Genomic DNA, 21,457 nt, shown 5'->3' with positions numbered 1-21,457 from the left:
GTGGACAGGGACTCAGTGGACAGGGACTCAGTGGACAGGGGCTCAGCTGGCAGGGACTCAGCTGGCAGGGACTCAGTGGACAGGGACTCAGTGGACAGCGACTCAGGGGACAGGGACTCAGCTGGCAGGGACTCAGTGGACAGGGACTCAGCTGGCAGGAACTCAGCTGGTAGGGACTCAGCTGGCAGGGACTCAGTGTACAGGGACTCAGTGGACAGCGACTCAGGGAACAGGGACTCAGCTGGCAGGGACTCAGTGGACAGGGACTCAGCTGGCAGGGACTCAGTGGACAGGGACTCAGCTGGCAGGGACTCAGCTGGCAGGGACTCAGTGGACAGGGACTCAGTGGACAGCGACTCAGGGGACAGGGACTCAGCTGGCAGGGACTCAGCTGGCAGGGACTCAGTGGACAGGGACTCAGTGGACAGCGACTCAGGGGACAGGGACTCAGCTGGCAGGGACTCAGTGGACAGGGACTCAGCTGGCAGGAACTCAGCTGGTAGGGACTCAGCTGGCAGGGACTCAGTGGACAGCGACTCAGGGAACAGGGACTCAGCTGGCAGGGACTCAGTGGACACGGACTCAGCTGGCAGGGACTCAGTGGACAGCGACTCAGGGGACAGGGACTCAGTGGACAGGGACTCAGTGGACAGGGACTCAGTGGACAGGGACCCAGTGGACAGGGACTCAGTGGACAGGGACTCAGTGGACAGGGACCCAGTGGGCAGGGACTCAGTGGACAGGGACTCAGTGGACAGGGGCTCAGGTGGCAGGGACTCAGCTGGCAGGGACTCAGTGGACAGGGACTCAGTGGGCAGGGACTCAGTGGACAGGGACTCAGTGGACAGGGACTCAGTGGACAGGGACTCAGGGGACAGGGACTCAGCTGGCAGGGACTCAGTGGACAGGGACTCAGCTGGCAGGAACTCAGCTGGTAGGGACTCAGCTGGCAGGGACTCAGTGGACAGCGACTCAGGGAACAGGGACTCAACTGGCAGGGACTCAGTGGACACGGACTCAGCTGGCAGGGACTCAGTGGACAGCGACTCAGGGGACAGGGACTCAGTGGACAGGGACTCAGTGGACAGGGACTCAGTGGACAGGGACTCAGTGGACAGGGACTCAGTGGACAGGGACTCAGTGGACAGGGACTCGGTGGACAGGGACCCAGTGGGCAGGGACTCAGTGGACAGGGACTCAGTGGACAGGGGCTCAGGTGGCAGGGACTCAGCTGGCAGGGACTCAGTGGACAGGGACTCAGTGGGCAGGGACTCAGTGGACAGGGACTCAGTGGACAGGGACTCAGCTGGCAGGGACTCAGCTGACAGGGACTCAGAGGACAGGGACTCAGTGGGCAGGGACTCAGCTGGCAGGGACTCAGCTGACAGGGACTCAGAGGACAGGGACTCAGTGGACAGGGACTCAGTGGACAGGTACTCAGCTGGAAGGGACTCAGCTGGCAGGGACTCAGTGGGCAGGGACTCAGCTGGCAGGGACTCAGTGGATAGGTACTCAGTGGACAGCGACTCAGGGGACAGGTACTCAGCTGGCAGGGACTCAGTGGACAGGGACTCAGCTGGCAGGAACTCAGCTGGTAGGGACTCAGCTGGCAGGGACTCAGTGGACAGGGACTCAGTGGACAGCGACTCAGGGAACAGGGACTCAGCTGGCAGGGACTCAGTGGACAGGGACTCAGCTGGCAGGGACTCAGCTGGCAGGGACTCAGTGGACAGGGACTCAGCTGGCAGGAACTCAGCTGGTAGGGACTCAGCTGGCAGGGACTCAGTGGACAGGGACTCAGTGGACAGCGACTCAGGGAACAGGGACTCAGCTGGCAGGGACTCAGTGGACAGGGACTCAGCTGGCAGGGACTCAGTTGACAGGGACTCAGCTGGCAGGGACTCAGTGGACAGGGACTCAGTGGACAGCGACTCAGGGAACAGGGACTCAGCTGGCAGGGACTCAGTGGACAGGGACTCAGGGAACAGGGACTCAGCTGGCAGGGACTCAGTGGACACGGACTCAGCTGGCAGGGACTCAGTGGACAGGGACTCAGTGGACAGAGACTCAGTGGGCAGGGACTCAGTGGGCAGGGACTCAGTGGACAGGGACTCAGTGGACCGGGGCTCAGGTGGCAGGGACTCAGCTGGCAGGGACTCAGTGGACAGGGACTCAGTGGACAGGGACTCAGTGGACAGGGACTCAGTGGACAGGGACTCAGTGGACAGGGACCCAGTGGGCAGGGACTCACCTGGCAGGGACTCAGCTGACAGGGACTCAGAGGACAGGGACTCAGTGGACAGGGACTCAGTGGACAGGTACTCAGCTGGCAGGGACTCAGTGGGCAGGGACTCAGCTGGCAGGGACTCAGTGGATAGGTACTCAGTGGACAGGGACTCAGCTGGCAGGGACTCAGCTGGCAGGGACTCAGCTGGCAGGGACTCAGGCGACAGGGACTCAGCTGGCAGGGACTCAGTGGACAGGGACTCAGCTGGCAGGGACTCAGGGGACAGGGACTCAGCTGGCAGGGACTCAGTGGACAGGGACTCAGTGGACAGCGACTCAGGGGACAGGGACTCAGCTGGCAGGGACTCAGTGGACAGGGACTCAGCTGGCAGGAACTCAGCTGGTAGGGACTCAGCTGGCAGGGACTCAGTGGACAGGGACTCAGTGGACAGCGACTCAGGGAACAGGGACTCAGCTGGCAGGGACTCAGTGGACAGGGACTCAGCTGGCAGGGACTCAGCTGGCAGGGACTCAGTGGACAGGGACTCAGTGGACAGCGACTCAGGGAACAGGGACTCAGCTGGCAGGGACTCAGTGGACAGGGACTCAGCTGGCAGGGACTCAGTGGACAGGGACTCAGTGGACAGAGACTCAGTGGGCAGGGACTCAGTGGGCAGGGACTCAGTGGACAGGGACTCAGTGGACAGGGGCTCAGGTGGCAGGGACTCAGCTGGCAGGGACTCAGTGGGCAGGGACTCAGCTTGCAGGGACTCAGCTGACAGGGACTCAGAGGACAGGGACTCAGTGGACAGGGACTCAGTGGACAGGTATTCAGCTGGCAGGGACTCAGCTGGCAGGGACTCAGTGGGCAGGGACTCAGCTGGCAGGGACTCAGTGGATAGGTACTCAGTGGACAGGGACTCAGCTGGCAGGGACTCAGTGGGCAGGGACTCAGTGGACAGGGACTTAGCTGGCAGGGACTCAGCTGGCAGGGACTCAGTGGACTGGGACTCAGTGGACAGCGACTCAGGGGACAGGGACTCAGCTGGCAGGGACTCAGTGGACAGGGACTCAGCTGGCAGGAACTCAGCTGGCAGGGACTCAGTGGACAGGGACTCAGTGGACAGCGACTCAGGGAACAGGGACTCAGCTGGCAGGGACTCAGTGGACAGGGACTCAGCTGGCAGGGACTCAGTGGACAGGGACTCAGTGGACAGGTACTCAGCTGGCAGGGACTCAGCTGGCAGGGACTCCGTGGGCAGGGACTCAGCTGGCAGGGACTCAGTGGATAGGTACTCAGTGGACAGGGACTCAGCTGGCAGGGACTCAGTGGGCAGGGACTCAGTGGACAGGGACTCAGTGGACAGCGACTCAGGGGACAGGGACTCAGCTGGCAGGGACTCAGTGGACAGGGACTCAGCTGGCAGGAACTCAGCTGGTAGGGACTCAGCTGGCAGGGACTCAGTGGACAGGGACTCAGTGGACAGGGACTCAGTGGACAGGGGCTCAGCTGGCAGGGACTCAGCTGGCAGGGACTCAGTGGACAGGGACTCAGTGGACAGCGACTCAGGGGACAGGGACTCAGCTGGCAGGGACTCAGTGGACAGGGACTCAGCTGGCAGGAACTCAGCTGGTAGGGACTCAGCTGGCAGGGACTCAGTGTACAGGGACTCAGTGGACAGCGACTCAGGGAACAGGGACTCAGCTGGCAGGGACTCAGTGGACAGGGACTCAGCTGGCAGGGACTCAGTGGACAGGGACTCAGCTGGCAGGGACTCAGCTGGCAGGGACTCAGTGGACAGGGACTCAGTGGACAGCGACTCAGGGGACAGGGACTCAGCTGGAAGGGACTCAGTGGACAGGGACTCAGCTGGCAGGAACTCAGCTGGTAGGGACTCAGCTGGCAGGGACTCAGTGGACAGGGACTCAGTGGACAGCGACTCAGGGAACAGGGACTCAGCTGGCAGGGACTCAGTGGACAGGGACTCAGCTGGCAGGGACTCAGCTGGCAGGGACTCAGTGGACAGGGACTCAGTGGACAGCGACTCAGGGGACAGGGACTCAGCTGGCAGGGACTCAGTGGACAGGGACTCAGCTGGCAGGAACTCAGCTGGTAGGGACTCAGCTGGCAGGGACTCAGTGGACAGCGACTCAGGGAACAGGGACTCAGCTGGCAGGGACTCAGTGGACACGGACTCAGCTGGCAGGGACTCAGTGGACAGCGACTCAGGGGACAGGGACTCAGTGGACAGGGACTCAGTGGACAGGGACTCAGTGGACAGGGACCGAGTGGACAGGGACTCAGTGGACAGGGACTCAGTGGACAGGGACCCAGTGGGCAGGGACTCAGTGGACAGGGACTCAGTGGACAGGGGCTCAGGTGGCAGGGACTCAGCTGGCAGGGACTCAGTGGACAGGGACTCAGTGGGCAGGGACTCAGTGGACAGGGACTCAGTGGACAGGGACTCAGTGGACAGGGACTCAGGGGACAGGGACTCAGCTGGCAGGGACTCAGTGGACAGGGACTCAGCTGGCAGGAACTCAGCTGGTAGGGACTCAGCTGGCAGGGACTCAGTGGACAGCGACTCAGGGAACAGGGACTCAACTGGCAGGGACTCAGTGGACACGGACTCAGCTGGCAGGGACTCAGTGGACAGCGACTCAGGGGACAGGGACTCAGTGGACAGGGACTCAGTGGACAGGGACTCAGTGGACAGGGACTCAGTGGACAGGGACTCAGTGGACAGGGACTCAGTGGACAGGGACTCGGTGGACAGGGACCCAGTGGGCAGGGACTCAGTGGACAGGGACTCAGTGGACAGGGGCTCAGGTGGCAGGGACTCAGCTGGCAGGGACTCAGTGGACAGGGACTCAGTGGGCAGGGACTCAGTGGACAGGGACTCAGTGGACAGGGACTCAGCTGGCAGGGACTCAGCTGACAGGGACTCAGAGGACAGGGACTCAGTGGGCAGGGACTCAGCTGGCAGGGACTCAGCTGACAGGGACTCAGAGGACAGGGACTCAGTGGACAGGGACTCAGTGGACAGGTACTCAGCTGGAAGGGACTCAGCTGGCAGGGACTCAGTGGGCAGGGACTCAGCTGGCAGGGACTCAGTGGATAGGTACTCAGTGGACAGCGACTCAGGGGACAGGGACTCAGCTGGCAGGGACTCAGTGGACAGGGACTCAGCTGGCAGGAACTCAGCTGGTAGGGACTCAGCTGGCAGGGACTCAGTGGACAGGGACTCAGTGGACAGCGACTCAGGGAACAGGGACTCAGCTGGCAGGGACTCAGTGGACAGGGACTCAGCTGGCAGGGACTCAGCTGGCAGGGACTCAGTGGACAGGGACTCAGCTGGCAGGAACTCAGCTGGTAGGGACTCAGCTGGCAGGGACTCAGTGGACAGGGACTCAGTGGACAGCGACTCAGGGAACAGGGACTCAGCTGGCAGGGACTCAGTGGACAGGGACTCAGCTGGCAGGGACTCAGTTGACAGGGACTCAGCTGGCAGGGACTCAGTGGACAGGGACTCAGTGGACAGCGACTCAGGGAACAGGGACTCAGCTGGCAGGGACTCAGTGGACAGGGACTCAGGGAACAGGGACTCAGCTGGCAGGGACTCAGTGGACACGGACTCAGCTGGCAGGGACTCAGTGGACAGGGACTCAGTGGACAGAGACTCAGTGGGCAGGGACTCAGTGGGCAGGGACTCAGTGGACAGGGACTCAGTGGACAGGGGCTCAGGTGGCAGGGACTCAGCTGGCAGGGACTCAGTGGACAGGGACTCAGTGGACAGGGACTCAGTGGACAGGGACTCAGTGGACAGGGACTCAGTGGACAGGGACCCAGTGGGCAGGGACTCACCTGGCAGGGACTCAGCTGACAGGGACTCAGAGGACAGGGACTCAGTGGACAGGGACTCAGTGGACAGGTACTCAGCTGGCAGGGACTCAGTGGGCAGGGACTCAGCTGGCAGGGACTCAGTGGATAGGTACTCAGTGGACAGGGACTCAGCTGGCAGGGACTCAGCTGGCAGGGACTCAGCTGGCAGGGACTCAGGCGACAGGGACTCAGCTGGCAGGGACTCAGTGGACAGGGACTCAGCTGGCAGGGACTCAGGGGACAGGGACTCAGCTGGCAGGGACTCAGTGGACAGGGACTCAGTGGACAGCGACTCAGGGGACAGGGACTCAGCTGGCAGGGACTCAGTGGACAGGGACTCAGCTGGCAGGAACTCAGCTGGTAGGGACTCAGCTGGCAGGGACTCAGTGGACAGGGACTCAGTGGACAGCGACTCAGGGAACAGGGACTCAGCTGGCAGGGACTCAGTGGACAGGGACTCAGCTGGCAGGGACTCAGCTGGCAGGGACTCAGTGGACAGGGACTCAGTGGACAGCGACTCAGGGAACAGGGACTCAGCTGGCAGGGACTCAGTGGACAGGGACTCAGCTGGCAGGGACTCAGTGGACAGGGACTCAGTGGACAGAGACTCAGTGGGCAGGGACTCAGTGGGCAGGGACTCAGTGGACAGGGACTCAGTGGACAGGGGCTCAGGTGGCAGGGACTCAGCTGGCAGGGACTCAGTGGGCAGGGACTCAGCTTGCAGGGACTCAGCTGACAGGGACTCAGAGGACAGGGACTCAGTGGACAGGGACTCAGTGGACAGGTACTCAGCTGGCAGGGACTCAGCTGGCAGGGACTCAGTGGGCAGGGACTCAGCTGGCAGGGACTCAGTGGATAGGTACTCAGTGGACAGGGACTCAGCTGGCAGGGACTCAGTGGGCAGGGACTCAGTGGACAGGGACTTAGCTGGCAGGGACTCAGCTGGCAGGGACTCAGTGGACTGGGACTCAGTGGACAGTGACTCAGGGGACAGGGACTCAGCTGGCAGGGACTCAGTGGACAGGGACTCAGCTGGCAGGAACTCAGCTGGCAGGGACTCAGTGGACAGGGACTCAGTGGACAGCGACTCAGGGAACAGGGACTCAGCTGGCAGGGACTCAGTGGACAGGGACTCAGCTGGCAGGGACTCAGTGGACAGGGACTCAGTGGACAGGTACTCAGCTGGCAGGGACTCAGCTGGCAGGGACTCCGTGGGCAGGGACTCAGCTGGCAGGGACTCAGTGGATAGGTACTCAGTGGACAGGGACTCAGCTGGCAGGGACTCAGTGGGCAGGGACTCAGTGGACAGGGACTCAGTGGACAGCGACTCAGGGGACAGGGACTCAGCTGGCAGGGACTCAGTGGACAGGGACTCAGCTGGCAGGAACTCAGCTGGTAGGGACTCAGCTGGCAGGGACTCAGTGGACAGGGACTCAGTGGACAGCGACTCAGGGAACAGGGACTCAGCTGGCAGGGACTCAGTGGACAGGGACTCAACTGGCAGGGACTCAGTGGACGGGGACTCAGTGGACAGGTACTCAGCTGGCAGGGACTCAGCTGGCAGGGACTCAGTGGGCAGGGACTCAGCTGGCAGGGACTCAGTGGATAGGTACTCAATGGACAGGGACTCAGCTGGCAGGGACTCAGTGGGCAGGGACTCAGTGGACAGGGACTCAGCTGGCAGGGACTCACTGGCCGGGACTCAGTTGGCAGAGACTCAGTGGACCGGGGCTCAGTGGACAGGGAGTCAGTGGGCAGGGACTCAGTGTGCAGGGACTCATTGGGCAGGGACTCAGTGGACAGGGACTCAGAGGACAGGGACTCAGTGGACAGGGACTCAGTGGACAGGGACTCAGCTGGCAGGGACTCAGCTGGCAGAGACTCAGTGGGCAGGGACTCAGCTGGCAGGGGCTCAGCTGGCAGGGACTCAGTGGATAGGTACTCAGTGGACAGGGACTCAGCTGGCAGGGACTCAGTGGGCAGGGACTCAGTGGACAGGGACTCAGTGGACAGGGACTCAGCTGGCAGAGACTCAGTGGGCAGGGACTCAGCTGGCAGGGGCTCAGCTGGCAGGGACTCAGCTGTCCGGGACTCAGTGGATAGGTACTCAGTGGACAGGGACTAAGCTGGCAGGGACTCCGTGGGCAGGGACTCAGTGGACAGGGACTCAGTGGACAGGGACTCAGTGGACAGGGGCTCAGCTGGCAGGGACTCAGTGGACAGGGACTCAGTGGAAAGGGACTCAGGGGACAGGGATTCAGGGGACAGGAACTCAGTGGACAGGGACTCGGGGGACAGGGACTCAGGGGACAGGGACTCAGTGGACAGGGACTCAGTGGGCAGGGACTCAGGGGCAGGGACTCAGTGGACAGGGACTCAGTGGACAGGGACTCAGCTGGCAGGGATTCAGCTGGCAGGGACTCAGTGGATAGGGACTCAGTGGACAGGGACTCAGTGGACATGGACTCAGTGGGCAGGGACTCAGTGGAAAGGGACTCAGGGGACAGGGATTCAGGGGACAGGGACTCAGTGGACAGGGACTCAAGGGACAGGGACTCAGTGGACAGGGACTCAGTGGACAGGGGCTCAGTGGGCAGGGACTCAGTGGACAGGGACTCAGTGGGCAGTGGCTCAGTGGACAGGGCCTCAGTGGACAGCGACTCAGGGGACAGGGACTCAGCTGGCAGCGATTCAGCTGGCAGGGACTCAGGGGACAGGGACTCAGTGGACAGGGACTCAGTGGACAGAGACTCAGTGGTCAGGGACTCAGTGGGCAGGGACTCAGCTGGCAGGGACTCAGTGGACAGGGACTTAGTGGGCAGAGACTCAGTGGACAGGGACTCAGTGGGCAGGGACTCAGCTGGCAGGGACTCAGTGGACAGGGACTTAGTGGGCAGGGACTCAGCGGGCAGGGACTCAGTGGGCAGGGACTCAGGGGCAGGGACTCAGTGGGCAGGGACTCAGCTGGCAGGGACTTAGTGGACAAGGACACAGTGGAAAGGGACTCAGTGGACAGGGAATCAGTGGACAGGGACTCAGTGGACAGGGGCTCAGGTGGCAGGGACTCAGCTGGCAGGGAGTCAGTGGACAGGGACTCAGTGGACAGGGACTCAGTGGACAGGGACTCAGTGGACAGGAGCTCAGGTGGCGGGGACTCAGCTGGCAGGGACTCAGTGGACAGGGACTCAGTGGACAGGGACTCAGCTGGCAGGGACTCAGTGGGCAGGGACTCAGTGGACAGGGACTCAGTAGGCAGGAACTCAGCTGGCAGGGACTCAGTGGGCAGGGACTCAGTGGACAGGGACTCAGCTTGCAGGGATTCAGTGGACAGGGACTCAGTGGACAGGGACTCAGTGGGCAGGGACTCAGGGGCAGGGACTCAGTGGACAGGGACTCAGCTGGCAGGGACTCAGTGGACAGGGACTCAGTGGACAGGTACTCAGCTGGCAGGGACTCAGCTGGCAGGGACTCCGTGGGCAGGGACTCAGCTGGCAGGGACTCAGTGGATAGGTACTCAGTGGACAGGGACTCAGCTGGCAGGGACTCAGTGGGCAGGGACTCAGTGGACAGGGACTCAGTGGACAGCGACTCAGGGGACAGGGACTCAGCTGGCAGGGACTCAGTGGACAGGGACTCAGCTGGCAGGAACTCAGCTGGTAGGGACTCAGCTGGCAGGGACTCAGTGGACAGGGACTCAGTGGACAGCGACTCAGGGAACAGGGACTCAGCTGGCAGGGACTCAGTGGACAGGGACTCAACTGGCAGGGACTCAGTGGACAGGGACTCAGTGGACAGGTACTCAGCTGGCAGGGACTCAGCTGGCAGGGACTCAGTGGGCAGGGACTCAGCTGGCAGGGACTCAGTGGATAGGTACTCAATGGACAGGGACTCAGCTGGCAGGGACTCAGTGGGCAGGGACTCAGTGGACAGGGACTCAGCTGGCAGGGACTCACTGGCCGGGACTCAGTTGGCAGAGACTCAGTGGACCGGGGCTCAGTGGACAGGGAGTCAGTGGGCAGGGACTCAGTGTGCAGGGACTCATTGGGCAGGGACTCAGTGGACAGGGACTCAGAGGACAGGGACTCAGTGGACAGGGACTCAGTGGACAGGGACTCAGCTGGCAGGGACTCAGCTGGCAGAGACTCAGTGGGCAGGGACTCAGCTGGCAGGGGCTCAGCTGGCAGGGACTCAGTGGATAGGTACTCAGTGGACAGGGACTCAGCTGGCAGGGACTCAGTGGGCAGGGACTCAGTGGACAGGGACTCAGTGGACAGGGACTCAGCTGGCAGAGACTCAGTGGGCAGGGACTCAGCTGGCAGGGGCTCAGCTGGCAGGGACTCAGCTGTCCGGGACTCAGTGGATAGGTACTCAGTGGACAGGGACTAAGCTGGCAGGGACTCAGTGGGCAGGGACTCAGTGGACAGGGACTCAGTGGACAGGGACTCAGTGGACAGGGGCTCAGCTGGCAGGGACTCAGTGGACAGGGACTCAGTGGAAAGGGACTCAGGGGACAGGGATTCAGGGGACAGGAACTCAGTGGACAGGGACTCAGGGGACAGGGACTCAGGGGACAGGGACTCAGTGGACAGGGACTCAGTGGGCAGGGACTCAGGGGCAGGGACTCAGTGGACAGGGACTCAGTGGACAGGGACTCAGCTGGCAGGGATTCAGCTGGCAGGGACTCAGTGGATAGGGACTCAGTGGACAGGGACTCAGTGGACATGGACTCAGTGGGCAGGGACTCAGTGGAAAGGGACTCAGGGGACAGGGATTCAGGGGACAGGGACTCAGTGGACAGGGACTCAAGGGACAGGGACTCAGTGGACAGGGACTCAGTGGACAGGGGCTCAGTGGGCAGGGACTCAGTGGACAGGGACTCAGTGGGCAGTGGCTCAGTGGACAGGGCCTCAGTGGACAGCGACTCAGGGGACAGGGACTCAGCTGGCAGCGATTCAGCTGGCAGGGACTCAGGGGACAGGGACTCAGTGGACAGGGACTCAGTGGACAGAGACTCAGTGGTCAGGGACTCAGTGGGCAGGGACTCAGCTGGCAGGGACTCAGTGGACAGGGACTTAGTGGGCAGAGACTCAGTGGACAGGGACTCAGTGGGCAGGGACTCAGCTGGCAGGGACTCAGTGGACAGGGACTTAGTGGGCAGGGACTCAGCGGGCAGGGACTCAGTGGGCAGGGACTCAGGGGCAGGGACTCAGTGGGCAGGGACTCAGCTGGCAGGGACTTAGTGGACAAGGACACAGTGGAAAGGGACTCAGTGGACAGGGAATCAGTGGACAGGGACTCAGTGGACAGGGGCTCAGGTGGCAGGGACTCAGCTGGCAGGGAGTCAGTGGACAGGGACTCAGTGGACAGGGACTCAGTGGACAGGGACTCAGTGGACAGGGGCTCAGGTGGCAGGGACTCAGCTGGCAGGGACTCAGTGGACAGGGACTCAGTGGACAGGGACTCAGCTGGCAGGGACTCAGTGGGCAGGGACTCAGTGGACAGGGACTCAGTAGGCAGGAACTCAGCTGGCAGGGACTCAGTGGGCAGGGACTCAGTGGACAGGGACTCAGCTTGCAGGGATTCAGTGGACAGGGACTCAGTGGACAGGGACTCAGTGGGCAGGGACTCAGGGGCAGGGACTCAGTGGACAGGGACTCAGCTGGCAGGGATTCAGCTGCCAGGGACTCAGTGGATAGGGACTCAGTGGACAGGGACTCAGTGGACATGGACTCAGTGGGCGGGGACTCAGTGGAAAGGGACTCAGGGGACAGGGATTCAGGGGACAGGGACTCAGTGGACAGGGACTCAGCTGGCAGGGACTCAGGGGACAGGGACTCAGCTGGCAGGGACTCAGTGGACAGGGACTCAGTGGACAGCGACTCAGGGGACAGGGACTCAGCTGGAAGGGACTCAGTGGACAGGGACTCAGCTGGCAGGAACTCAGCTGGTAGGGACTCAGCTGGCAGGGACTCAGTGGACAGGGACTCAGTGGACAGCGTCTCAGGAAACAGGGACTCAGCTGGCAGGGACTCAGTGGACAGGGACTCAGCTGGCAGGGACTCAGCTGGCAGGGACTCAGTGGACAGGGACTCAGTGGACAGCGACTCAGGGAACAGGGACTCAGCTGGCAGGGACTCAGTGGACAGGGACTCAGCTGGCAGGGACTCAGTGGACAGGGACTCAGTGGACAGAGACTCAGTGGGCAGGGACTCAGTGGGCAGGGACTCAGTGGACAGGGACTCAGTGGACAGGGGCTCAGCTGGCAGGGACTCAGCTGGCAGGGACTCAGTGGACAGGGACTCAGTGGACAGCGACTCAGGGGACAGGGACTCAGCTGGCAGGGACTCAGTGGACAGGGACTCAGCTGGCAGGAACTCAGCTGGTAGGGACTCAGCTGGCAGGGACTCAGTGTACAGGGACTCAGTGGACAGCGACTCAGGGAACAGGGACTCAGCTGGCAGGGACTCAGTGGACAGGGACTCAGCTGGCAGGGACTCAGTGGACAGGGACTCAGCTGGCAGGGACTCAGCTGGCAGGGACTCAGTGGACAGGGACTCAGTGGACAGCGACTCAGGGGACAGGGACTCAGCTGGAAGGGACTCAGTGGACAGGGACTCAGCTGGCAGGAACTCAGCTGGTAGGGACTCAGCTGGCAGGGACTCAGTGGACAGGGACTCAGTGGACAGCGACTCAGGGAACAGGGACTCAGCTGGCAGGGACTCAGTGGACAGGGACTCAGCTGGCAGGGACTCAGCTGGCAGGGACTCAGTGGACAGGGACTCAGTGGACAGCGACTCAGGGGACAGGGACTCAGCTGGCAGGGACTCAGTGGACAGGGACTCAGCTGGCAGGAACTCAGCTGGTAGGGACTCAGCTGGCAGGGACTCAGTGGACAGCGACTCAGGGAACAGGGACTCAGCTGGCAGGGACTCAGTGGACACGGACTCAGCTGGCAGGGACTCAGTGGACAGCGACTCAGGGGACAGGGACTCAGTGGACAGGGACTCAGTGGACAGGGACTCAGTGGACAGGGACCCAGTGGACAGGGACTCAGTGGACAGGGACTCAGTGGACAGGGACCCAGTGGGCAGGGACTCAGTGGACAGGGACTCAGTGGACAGGGGCTCAGGTGGCAGGGACTCAGCTGGCAGGGACTCAGTGGACAGGGACTCAGTGGGCAGGGACTCAGTGGACAGGGACTCAGTGGACAGGGACTCAGTGGACAGGGACTCAGGGGACAGGGACTCAGCTGGCAGGGACTCAGTGGACAGGGACTCAGCTGGCAGGAACTCAGCTGGTAGGGACTCAGCTGGCAGGGACTCAGTGGACAGCGACTCAGGGAACAGGGACTCAACTGGCAGGGACTCAGTGGACACGGACTCAGCTGGCAGGGACTCAGTGGACAGCGACTCAGGGGACAGGGACTCAGTGGACAGGGACTCAGTGGACAGGGACTCAGTGGACAGGGACTCAGTGGACAGGGACTCAGTGGACAGGGACTCGGTGGACAGGGACCCAGTGGGCAGGGACTCAGTGGACAGGGGCTCAGGTGGCAGGGACTCAGCTGGCAGGGACTCAGTGGACAGGGACTCAGTGGGCAGGGACTCAGTGGACAGGGACTCAGTGGACAGGGACTCAGCTGGCAGGGACTCAGCTGACAGGGACTCAGATGACAGGGACTCAGTGGGCAGAGACTCAGCTGGCAGGGACTCAGCTGACAGGGACTCAGAGGACAGGGACTCAGTGGACAGGGACTCAGTGGACAGGTACTCAGCTGGAAGGGACTCAGCTGGCAGGGACTCAGTGGGCAGGGACTCAGCTGGCAGGGACTCAGTGGATAGGTACTCAGTGGACAGCGACTCAGGGGACAGGGACTCAGCTGGCAGGGACTCAGTGGACAGGGACTCAGCTGGCAAGAACTCAGCTGGTAGGGACTCAGCTGGCAGGGACTCAGTGGACAGGGACTCAGTGGACAGCGACTCAGGGAACAGGGACTCAGCTGGCAGGGACTCAGTGGACAGGGACTCAGCTGGCAGGGACTCAGCTGGCAGGGACTCAGTGGACAGGGACTCAGCTGGCAGGAACTCAGCTGGTAGGGACTCAGCTGGCAGGGACTCAGTGGACAGGGACTCAGTGGACAGCGACTCAGGGAACAGGGACTCAGCTGGCAGGGACTCAGTGGACAGGGACTCAGCTGGCAGGGACTCAGTTGACAGGGACTCAGCTGGCAGGGACTCAGTGGACAGGGACTCAGTGGACAGCGACTCAGGGAACAGGGACTCAGCTGGCAGGGACTCAGTGGACAGGGACTCAGGGAACAGGGACTCAGCTGGCAGGGACTCAGTGGACACGGACTCAGCTGGCAGGGACTCAGTGGACAGGGACTCAGTGGACAGAGACTCAGTGGGCAGGGACTCAGTGGGCAGGGACTCAGTGGACAGGGACTCAGTGGACAGGGGCTCAGGTGGCAGGGACTCAGCTGGCAGGGACTCAGTGGACAGGGACTCAGTGGACAGGGACTCAGTGGACAGGGACTCAGTGGACAGGGACTCAGTGGACAGGGACCCAGTGGGCAGGGACTCAGCTGGCAGGGACTCAGCTGACAGGGACTCAGAGGACAGGGACTCAGTGGACAGGGACTCAGTGGACAGGTACTCAGCTGGCAGGGACTCAGTGGGCAGGGACTCAGCTGGCAGGGACTCAGTGGATAGGTACTCAGTGGACAGGGACTCAGCTGGCAGGGACTCAGCTGGCAGGGACTCAGCTGGCAGGGACTCAGGCGACAGGGACTCAGCTGGCAGGGACTCAGTGGACAGGGACTCAGCTGGCAGGGACTCAGGGGACAGGGACTCAGCTGGCAGGGACTCAGTGGACAGGGACTCAGTGGACAGCGACTCAGGGGACAGGGACTCAGCTGGCAGGGACTCAGTGGACAGGGACTCAGCTGGCAGGAACTCAGCTGGTAGGGACTCAGCTGGCAGGGACTCAGTGGACAGGGACTCAGTGGACAGCGACTCAGGGAACAGGGACTCAGCTGGCAGGGACTCAGTGGACAGGGACTCAGCTGGCAGGGACTCAGCTGGCAGGGACTCAGTGGACAGGGACTCAGTGGACAGCGACTCAGGGAACAGGGACTCAGCTGGCAGGGACTCAGTGGACAGGGACTCAGCTGGCAGGGACTCAGTGGACAGGGACTCAGTGGACAGAGACTCAGTGGGCAGGGACTCAGTGGGCAGGGACTCAGTGGACAGGGACTCAGTGGACAGGGGCTCAGGTGGCAGGGACTCAGCTGGCAGGGACTCAGTGGGCAGGGACTCAGCTTGCAGGGACTCAGCTGACAGGGACTCAGAGGACAGGGACTCAGTGGACAGGGACTCAGTGGACAGGTACTCAGCTGGAAGGGACTCAGCTGGCAGGGACTCAGTGGGCAGGGACTCAGCTGGCAGGGACTCAGTGGATAGGTACTCAGTGGACAGGGACTCAGCTGGCAGGGACTCAGTGGGCAGGGACTCAGTGGACAGGGACTTAGCTGGCAGGGACTCAGCTGGCAGGGACTCAGTGGACTGGGACTCAGTGGACAGCGACTCAGGGGACAGGGACTCAGCTGGCAGGGACTCAGTGGACAGGGACTCAGCTGGCAGGAACTCAGCTGGCAGGGACTCAGTGGACAGGGACTCAGTGGACAGCGACTCAGGGAACAGGGACTCAGCTGGCAGGGACTCAGTGGACAGGGACTCAGCTGGCAGGGACTCAGTGGACAGGGACTCAGTGGACAGGTACTCAGCTGGCAGGGACTCAGCTGGCAGGGACTCCGTGGGCAGGGACTCAGCTGGCAGGGACTCAGTGGATAGGTACTCAGTGGACAGGGACTCAGCTGGCAGGGACTCAGTGGGCAGGGACTCAGTGGACAGGGACTCAGTGGACAGCGACTCAGGGGACAGGGACTCAGCTGGCAGGGACTCAGTGGACAGGGACTCAGCTGGCAGGAACTCAGCTGGTAGGGACTCAGCTGGCAGGGACTCAGTGGACAGGGACTCAGTGGACAGCGACTCAGGGAACAGGGACTCAGCTGGCAGGGACTCAGTGGACAGGGACTCAACTGGCAGGGACTCAGTGGACAGGGACTCAGTGGACAGGTACTCAGCTGGCAGGGACTCAGCTGGCAGGGACTCAGTGGGCAGGGACTCAGCTGGCAGGGACTCAGTGGATAGGTACTCAATGGACAGGGACTCAGCTGGCAGGGACTCAGTGGGCAGGGACTCAGTGGACAGGGACTCAGCTGGCAGGGACTCACTGGCCGGGACTCAGTTGGCAGAGACTCAGTGGACCGGGGCTCAGTGGACAGGGAGTCAGTGGGCAGGGACTCAGTGTGCAGGGACTCATTGGGCAGGGACTCAGTGGACAGGGACTCAGAGGACAGGGACTCAGTGGACAGGGACTCAGTGGACAGGGACTCAGCTGGCAGGGACTCAGCTGGCAGAGACTCAGTGGGCAGGGACTCAGCTGGCAGGGGCTCAGCTGGCAGGGACTCAGTGGATAGGTACTCAGTGGACAGGGACTCAGCTGGCAGGGACTCAGTGGGCAGGGACTCAGTGGACAGGGATTCAGTGGACAGGGACTCAGCTGGCAGAGACTCAGTGGGCAGGGACTCAGCTGGCAGGGGCTCAGCTGGCAGGGACTCAGCTGTCCGGGACTCAGTGGATAGGTACTCAGTGGACAGGGACTAAGCTGGCAGGGACTCAGTGGGCAGGGACTCAGTGGACAGGGACTCAGTGGACAGGGACTCAGTGGACAGGGGCTCAGCTGGCAGGGATTCAGCTGGCAGGGACTCAGTGGATAGGGACTCAGTGGACAGGGACTCAGTGGACAGGGGCTCAGCTGGCAGGGACTCAGTGGGCAGGGACTCAGTGGAAAGGGACTTAGGGGACAGGGATTCAGGGGACAGGAACTCAGTGGACAGGGACTCAGGGGACAGGGACTCAGGGGACAGGGACTCAGTGGACAGGGACTCAGTGGGCAGGGACTCAGGGGCAGGGACTCAGTGGACAGGGACTCAGTGGACAGGGACTCAGCTGGCAGGGATTCAGCTGGCAGGGACTCAGTGGATAGGGACTCAGTGGACAGGGACTCAGTGGACATGGACTCAGTGGGCAGGGACTCAGTGGAAAGGGACTCAGGGGACAGGGATTCAGGGGACAGGGACTCAGTGGACAGGGACTCAAGGGACAGGGACTCAGTGGACAGGGACTCAGTGGACAGGGGCTCAGTGGGCAGGGACTCAGTGGACAGGGACTCAGTGGGCAGTGGCTCAGTGGACAGGGCCTCAGTGGACAGCGACTCAGGGGACAGGGACTCAGCTGGCAGCAATTCAGCTGGCAGGGACTCAGGGGACAGGGACTCAGTGGACAGGGACTCAGTGGACAGAGACTCAGTGGTCAGGGACTCAGTGGGCAGGGACTCAGCTGGCAGGGACTCAGTGGACAGGGACTTAGTGGGCAGAGACTCAGTGGACAGGGACTCAGTGGGCAGGGACTCAGCTGGCAGGGACTCAGTGGACAGGGACTTAGTGGGCAGGGACTCAGCGGGCAGGGACTCAGTGGGCAGGGACTCAGGGGCAGGGACTCAGTGGGCAGGGACTCAGCTGGCAGGGACTTAGTGGACAAGGACACAGTGGAAAGGGACTCAGTGGACAGGGAATCAGTGGACAGGGACTCAGTGGACAGGGGCTCAGGTGGCAGGGACTCAGCTGGCAGGGAGTCAGTGGACAGGGACTCAGTGGACAGGGACTCAGTGGACAGGGACTCAGTGGACAGGGGCTCAGGTGGCAGGGACTCAGCTGGCAGGGACTCAGTGGACAGGGACTCAGTGGACAGGGACTCAGCTGGCAGGGACTCAGTGGGCAGGGACTCAGTGGACAGGGACTCAGTAGGCAGGAACTCAGCTGGCAGGGACTCAGTGGGCAGGGACTCAGTGGACAGGGACTCAGCTTGCAGGGATTCAGTGGACATGGACTCAGTGGACAGGGACTCAGTGGGCAGGGACTCAGGGGCAGGGACTCAGTGGACAGGGACTCAGCTGGCAGGGATTCAGCTGCCAGGGACTCAGTGGATAGGGACTCAGTGGACAGGGACTCAGTGGACATGGACTCAGTGGGCGGGGACTCAGTGGAAAGGGACTCAGGGGACAGGGATTCAGGGGACAGGGACTCAGTGGACAGGGACTCAGGGGACAGGGACTCAAGGGACAGGGACTCAGTGGACAGGGACTCAGTGGACAGGGGCTCAGTGGGCAGGGACTCAGTGGACAGGGACTCAGCGGGCAGTGGCTCAGTGGACAGGGCCTCAGTGGACATCGACTCAGGGGACAGGGACTCAGTGGGCAGGGACTCAGCTGGCAGGGACTCAGTGGACAGGGACTTAGTGGGCAGGGACTCAGCGGGCAGGGACTCAGTGGGCAGGGACTCAGGGGCAGGGACTCAGTGGGCAGGGACTCAGCTGGCAGGGACTCAGTGGACAAGGACACAGTGGACAGAGACTCAGTGGGCAGGGACTCAGTGGGCAGGGACTCAGTGGACAGGGACTCAGTGGACAGGGGCTCAGCTGGCAGGGACTCAGCTGGCAGGGACTCAGTGGACAGGGACTCAGTGGACAGCGACTCAGGGGACAGGGACTCAGCTGGCAGGGACTCAGTGGACAGGGACTCAGCTGGCAGGAACTCAGCTGGTAGGGACTCAGCTGGCAGGGACTCAGTGTACAGGGACTCAGTGGACAGCGACTCAGGGAACAGGGACTCAGCTGGCAGGGACTCAGTGGACAGGGACTCAGCTGGCAGGGACTCAGTGGACAGGGACTCAGCTGGCAGGGACTCAGCTGGCAGGGACTCAGTGGACAGCGACTCAGTGGACAGCGACTCAGGGGACAGGGACTCAGCTGGAAGGGACTCAGTGGACAGGGACTCAGCTGGCAGGAACTCAGCTGGTAGGGACTCAGCTGGCAGGGACTCAGTGGACAGGGACTCAGTGGACAGCGACTCAGGGAACAGGGACTCAGCTGGCAGGGACTCAGTGGACAGGGACTCAGCTGGCAGGGACTCAGCTGGCAGGGACTCAGTGGACAGGGACTCAGTGGACAGCGACTCAGGGGACAGGGACTCAGCTGGCAGGGACTCAGTGGACAGGGACTCAGCTGGCAGGAACTCAGCTGGTAGGGACTCAGCTGGCAGGGACTCAGTGGACAGCGACTCAGGGAACAGGGACTCAGCTGGCAGGGACTCAGTGGACACGGACTCAGCTGCAGGGACTCAGTGGACAGCGACTCAGGGGACAGGGACTCAGTGGACAGGGACTCAGTGGACAGGGACTCAGTGGACAGGGACCCAGTGGACAGGGACTCAGTGGACAGGGACTCAGTGGACAGGGACCCAGTGGGCAGGGACTCAGTGGACAGGGACTCAGTGGACAGGGGCTCAGGTGGCAGGGACTCAGCTGGCAGGGACTCAGTGGACAGGGACTCAGTGGGCAGGGACTCAGTGGACAGGGACTCAGTGGACAGGGACTCAGTGGACAGGGACTCAGGGGACAGGGACTCAGCTGGCAGGGACTCAGTGGACAGGGACTCAGCTGGCAGGAACTCAGCTGGTAGGGACTCAGCTGGCAGGGACTCAGTGGACAGCGACTCAGGGAACAGGGACTCAACTGGCAGGGACTCAGTGGACACGGACTCAGCTGGCAGGGACTCAGTGGACAGCGACTCAGGGGACAGGGACTCAGTGGACAGGGACTCAGTGGACAGGGACTCAGTGGACAGGGACTCAGTGGACAGGGACTCAGTGGACAGGGACTCGGTGGACAGGGACCCAGTGGGCAGGGACTCAGTGGACAGGGACTCAGTGGACAGGGGCTCAGGTGGCAGGGACTCAGCTGGCAGGGACTCAGTGGACAGGGACTCAGTGGGCAGGGACTCAGTGGACAGGGACTCAGTGGACAGGGACTCAGCTGGCAGGGACTCAGCTGACAGGGACTCAGAGGACAGGGACTCAGTGGGCAGGGACTCAGCTGGCAGGGACTCAGCTGACAGGGACTCAGAGGACAGGGACTCAGTGGACAGGGACTCAGTGGACAGGTACTCAGCTGGAAGGGACTCAGCTGGCAGGGACTCAGTGGGCAGGGACTCAGCTGGCAGGGACTCAGTGGATAGGTACTCAGTGGACAGCGACTCAGGGGACAGGGACTCAGCTGGCAGGGACTCAGTGGACAGGGACTCAGCTGGCAGGAACTCAGCTGGTAGGGACTCAGCTGGCAGGGACTCAGTGGACAGGGACTCAGTGGACAGCGACTCAGGGAACAGGGACTCAGCTGGCAGGGACTCAGTGGACAGGGACTCAGCTGGCAGGGACTCAGCTGGCAGGGAAACAGTGGACAGGGACTCAGCTGGCAGGAACTCAGCTGGTAGGGACTCAGCTGGCAGGGACTCAGTGGACAGGGACTCAGTGGACAGCGACTCAGGGAACAGGGACTCAGCTGGCAGGGACTCAGTGGACAGGGACTCAGCTGGCAGGGACTCAGTTGACAGGGACTCAGCTGGCAGGGACTCAGTGGACAGGGACTCAGTGGACAGCGACTCAGGGAACAGGGACTCAGCTGGCAGGGACTCAGTGGACAGGGACTCAGGGAACAGGGACTCAGCTGGCAGGGACTCAGTGGACACGGACTCAGCTGGCAGGGACTCAGTGGACAGGGACTCAGGGAACAGGGACTCAGCTGGCAGGGACTCAGTGGACACGGACTCAGCTGGCAGGGACTCAGTGGACAGGGACTCAGTGGACAGAGACTCAGTGGGCAGGGACTCAGTGGGCAGGGACTCAGTGGACAGGGACTCAGTGGACAGGGGCTCAGGTGGCAGGGACTCAGCTGGCAGGGACTCAGTGGACAGGGACTCAGTGGACAGGGACTCAGTGGACAGGGACTCAGTGGACAGGGACTCAGTGGACAGGGACCCAGTGGGCAGGGACTCACCTGGCAGGGACTCAGCTGACAGGGACTCAGAGGACAGGGACTCAGTGGACAGGGACTCAGTGGACAGGTACTCAGCTGGCAGGGACTCAGTGGGCAGGGACTCAGCTGGCAGGGACTCAGTGGATAGGTACTCAGTGGACAGGGACTCAGCTGGCAGGGACTCAGCTGGCAGGGACTCAGCTGGCAGGGACTCAGGCGACAGGGACTCAGCTGGCAGGGACTCAGTGGACAGGGACTCAGCTGGCAGGGACTCAGGGGACAGGGACTCAGCTGGCAGGGACTCAGTGGACAGGGACTCAGTGGACAGCGACTCAGGGGACAGGGACTCAGCTGGC

At 62.5% G+C, this 21,457-nt stretch overlaps 1 protein-coding gene across 1 annotated transcript in view; it reads right to left on the bottom strand.

The window, feature by feature from the left end:
* The window catches only part of LOC147668230 (uncharacterized), a gene marked incomplete at its 3' end in the record, with an annotated part of 104,016 nt that overhangs the window by 13,423 nt on the left and 69,136 nt on the right, over positions 1 to 21,457 (bottom strand). The window contains 20 exon segments of the mRNA XM_086948685.1: positions 681 to 761; positions 1,032 to 1,358; positions 1,971 to 2,393; positions 2,712 to 2,918; positions 3,246 to 3,296; positions 3,567 to 3,611; positions 4,437 to 4,811; positions 4,854 to 5,141; positions 5,811 to 6,059; positions 6,312 to 6,878; positions 8,464 to 8,514; positions 8,722 to 8,949; positions 9,204 to 9,308; positions 10,063 to 10,571; positions 10,718 to 11,308; positions 11,347 to 11,479; positions 11,788 to 12,666; positions 13,078 to 13,383; positions 13,486 to 14,010; positions 14,248 to 14,588. Coding sequence (XP_086804811.1) covers positions 681 to 761; positions 1,032 to 1,358; positions 1,971 to 2,393; positions 2,712 to 2,918; positions 3,246 to 3,296; positions 3,567 to 3,611; positions 4,437 to 4,811; positions 4,854 to 5,141; positions 5,811 to 6,059; positions 6,312 to 6,878; positions 8,464 to 8,514; positions 8,722 to 8,949; positions 9,204 to 9,308; positions 10,063 to 10,571; positions 10,718 to 11,308; positions 11,347 to 11,479; positions 11,788 to 12,666; positions 13,078 to 13,383; positions 13,486 to 14,010; positions 14,248 to 14,588 — 6,281 coding nt within the window.

Source organism: Lissotriton vulgaris, unplaced genomic scaffold (assembly GCF_964263255.1).
Source record: "Lissotriton vulgaris unplaced genomic scaffold, aLisVul1.2 SCAFFOLD_864, whole genome shotgun sequence".
Classification (NCBI taxonomy): Eukaryota; Metazoa; Chordata; class Amphibia; order Caudata; family Salamandridae; genus Lissotriton; species Lissotriton vulgaris.
The sequence above is the reverse complement of the archived record's forward strand: the minus strand, read 5'-3'. Positions and strand labels throughout refer to the sequence as shown.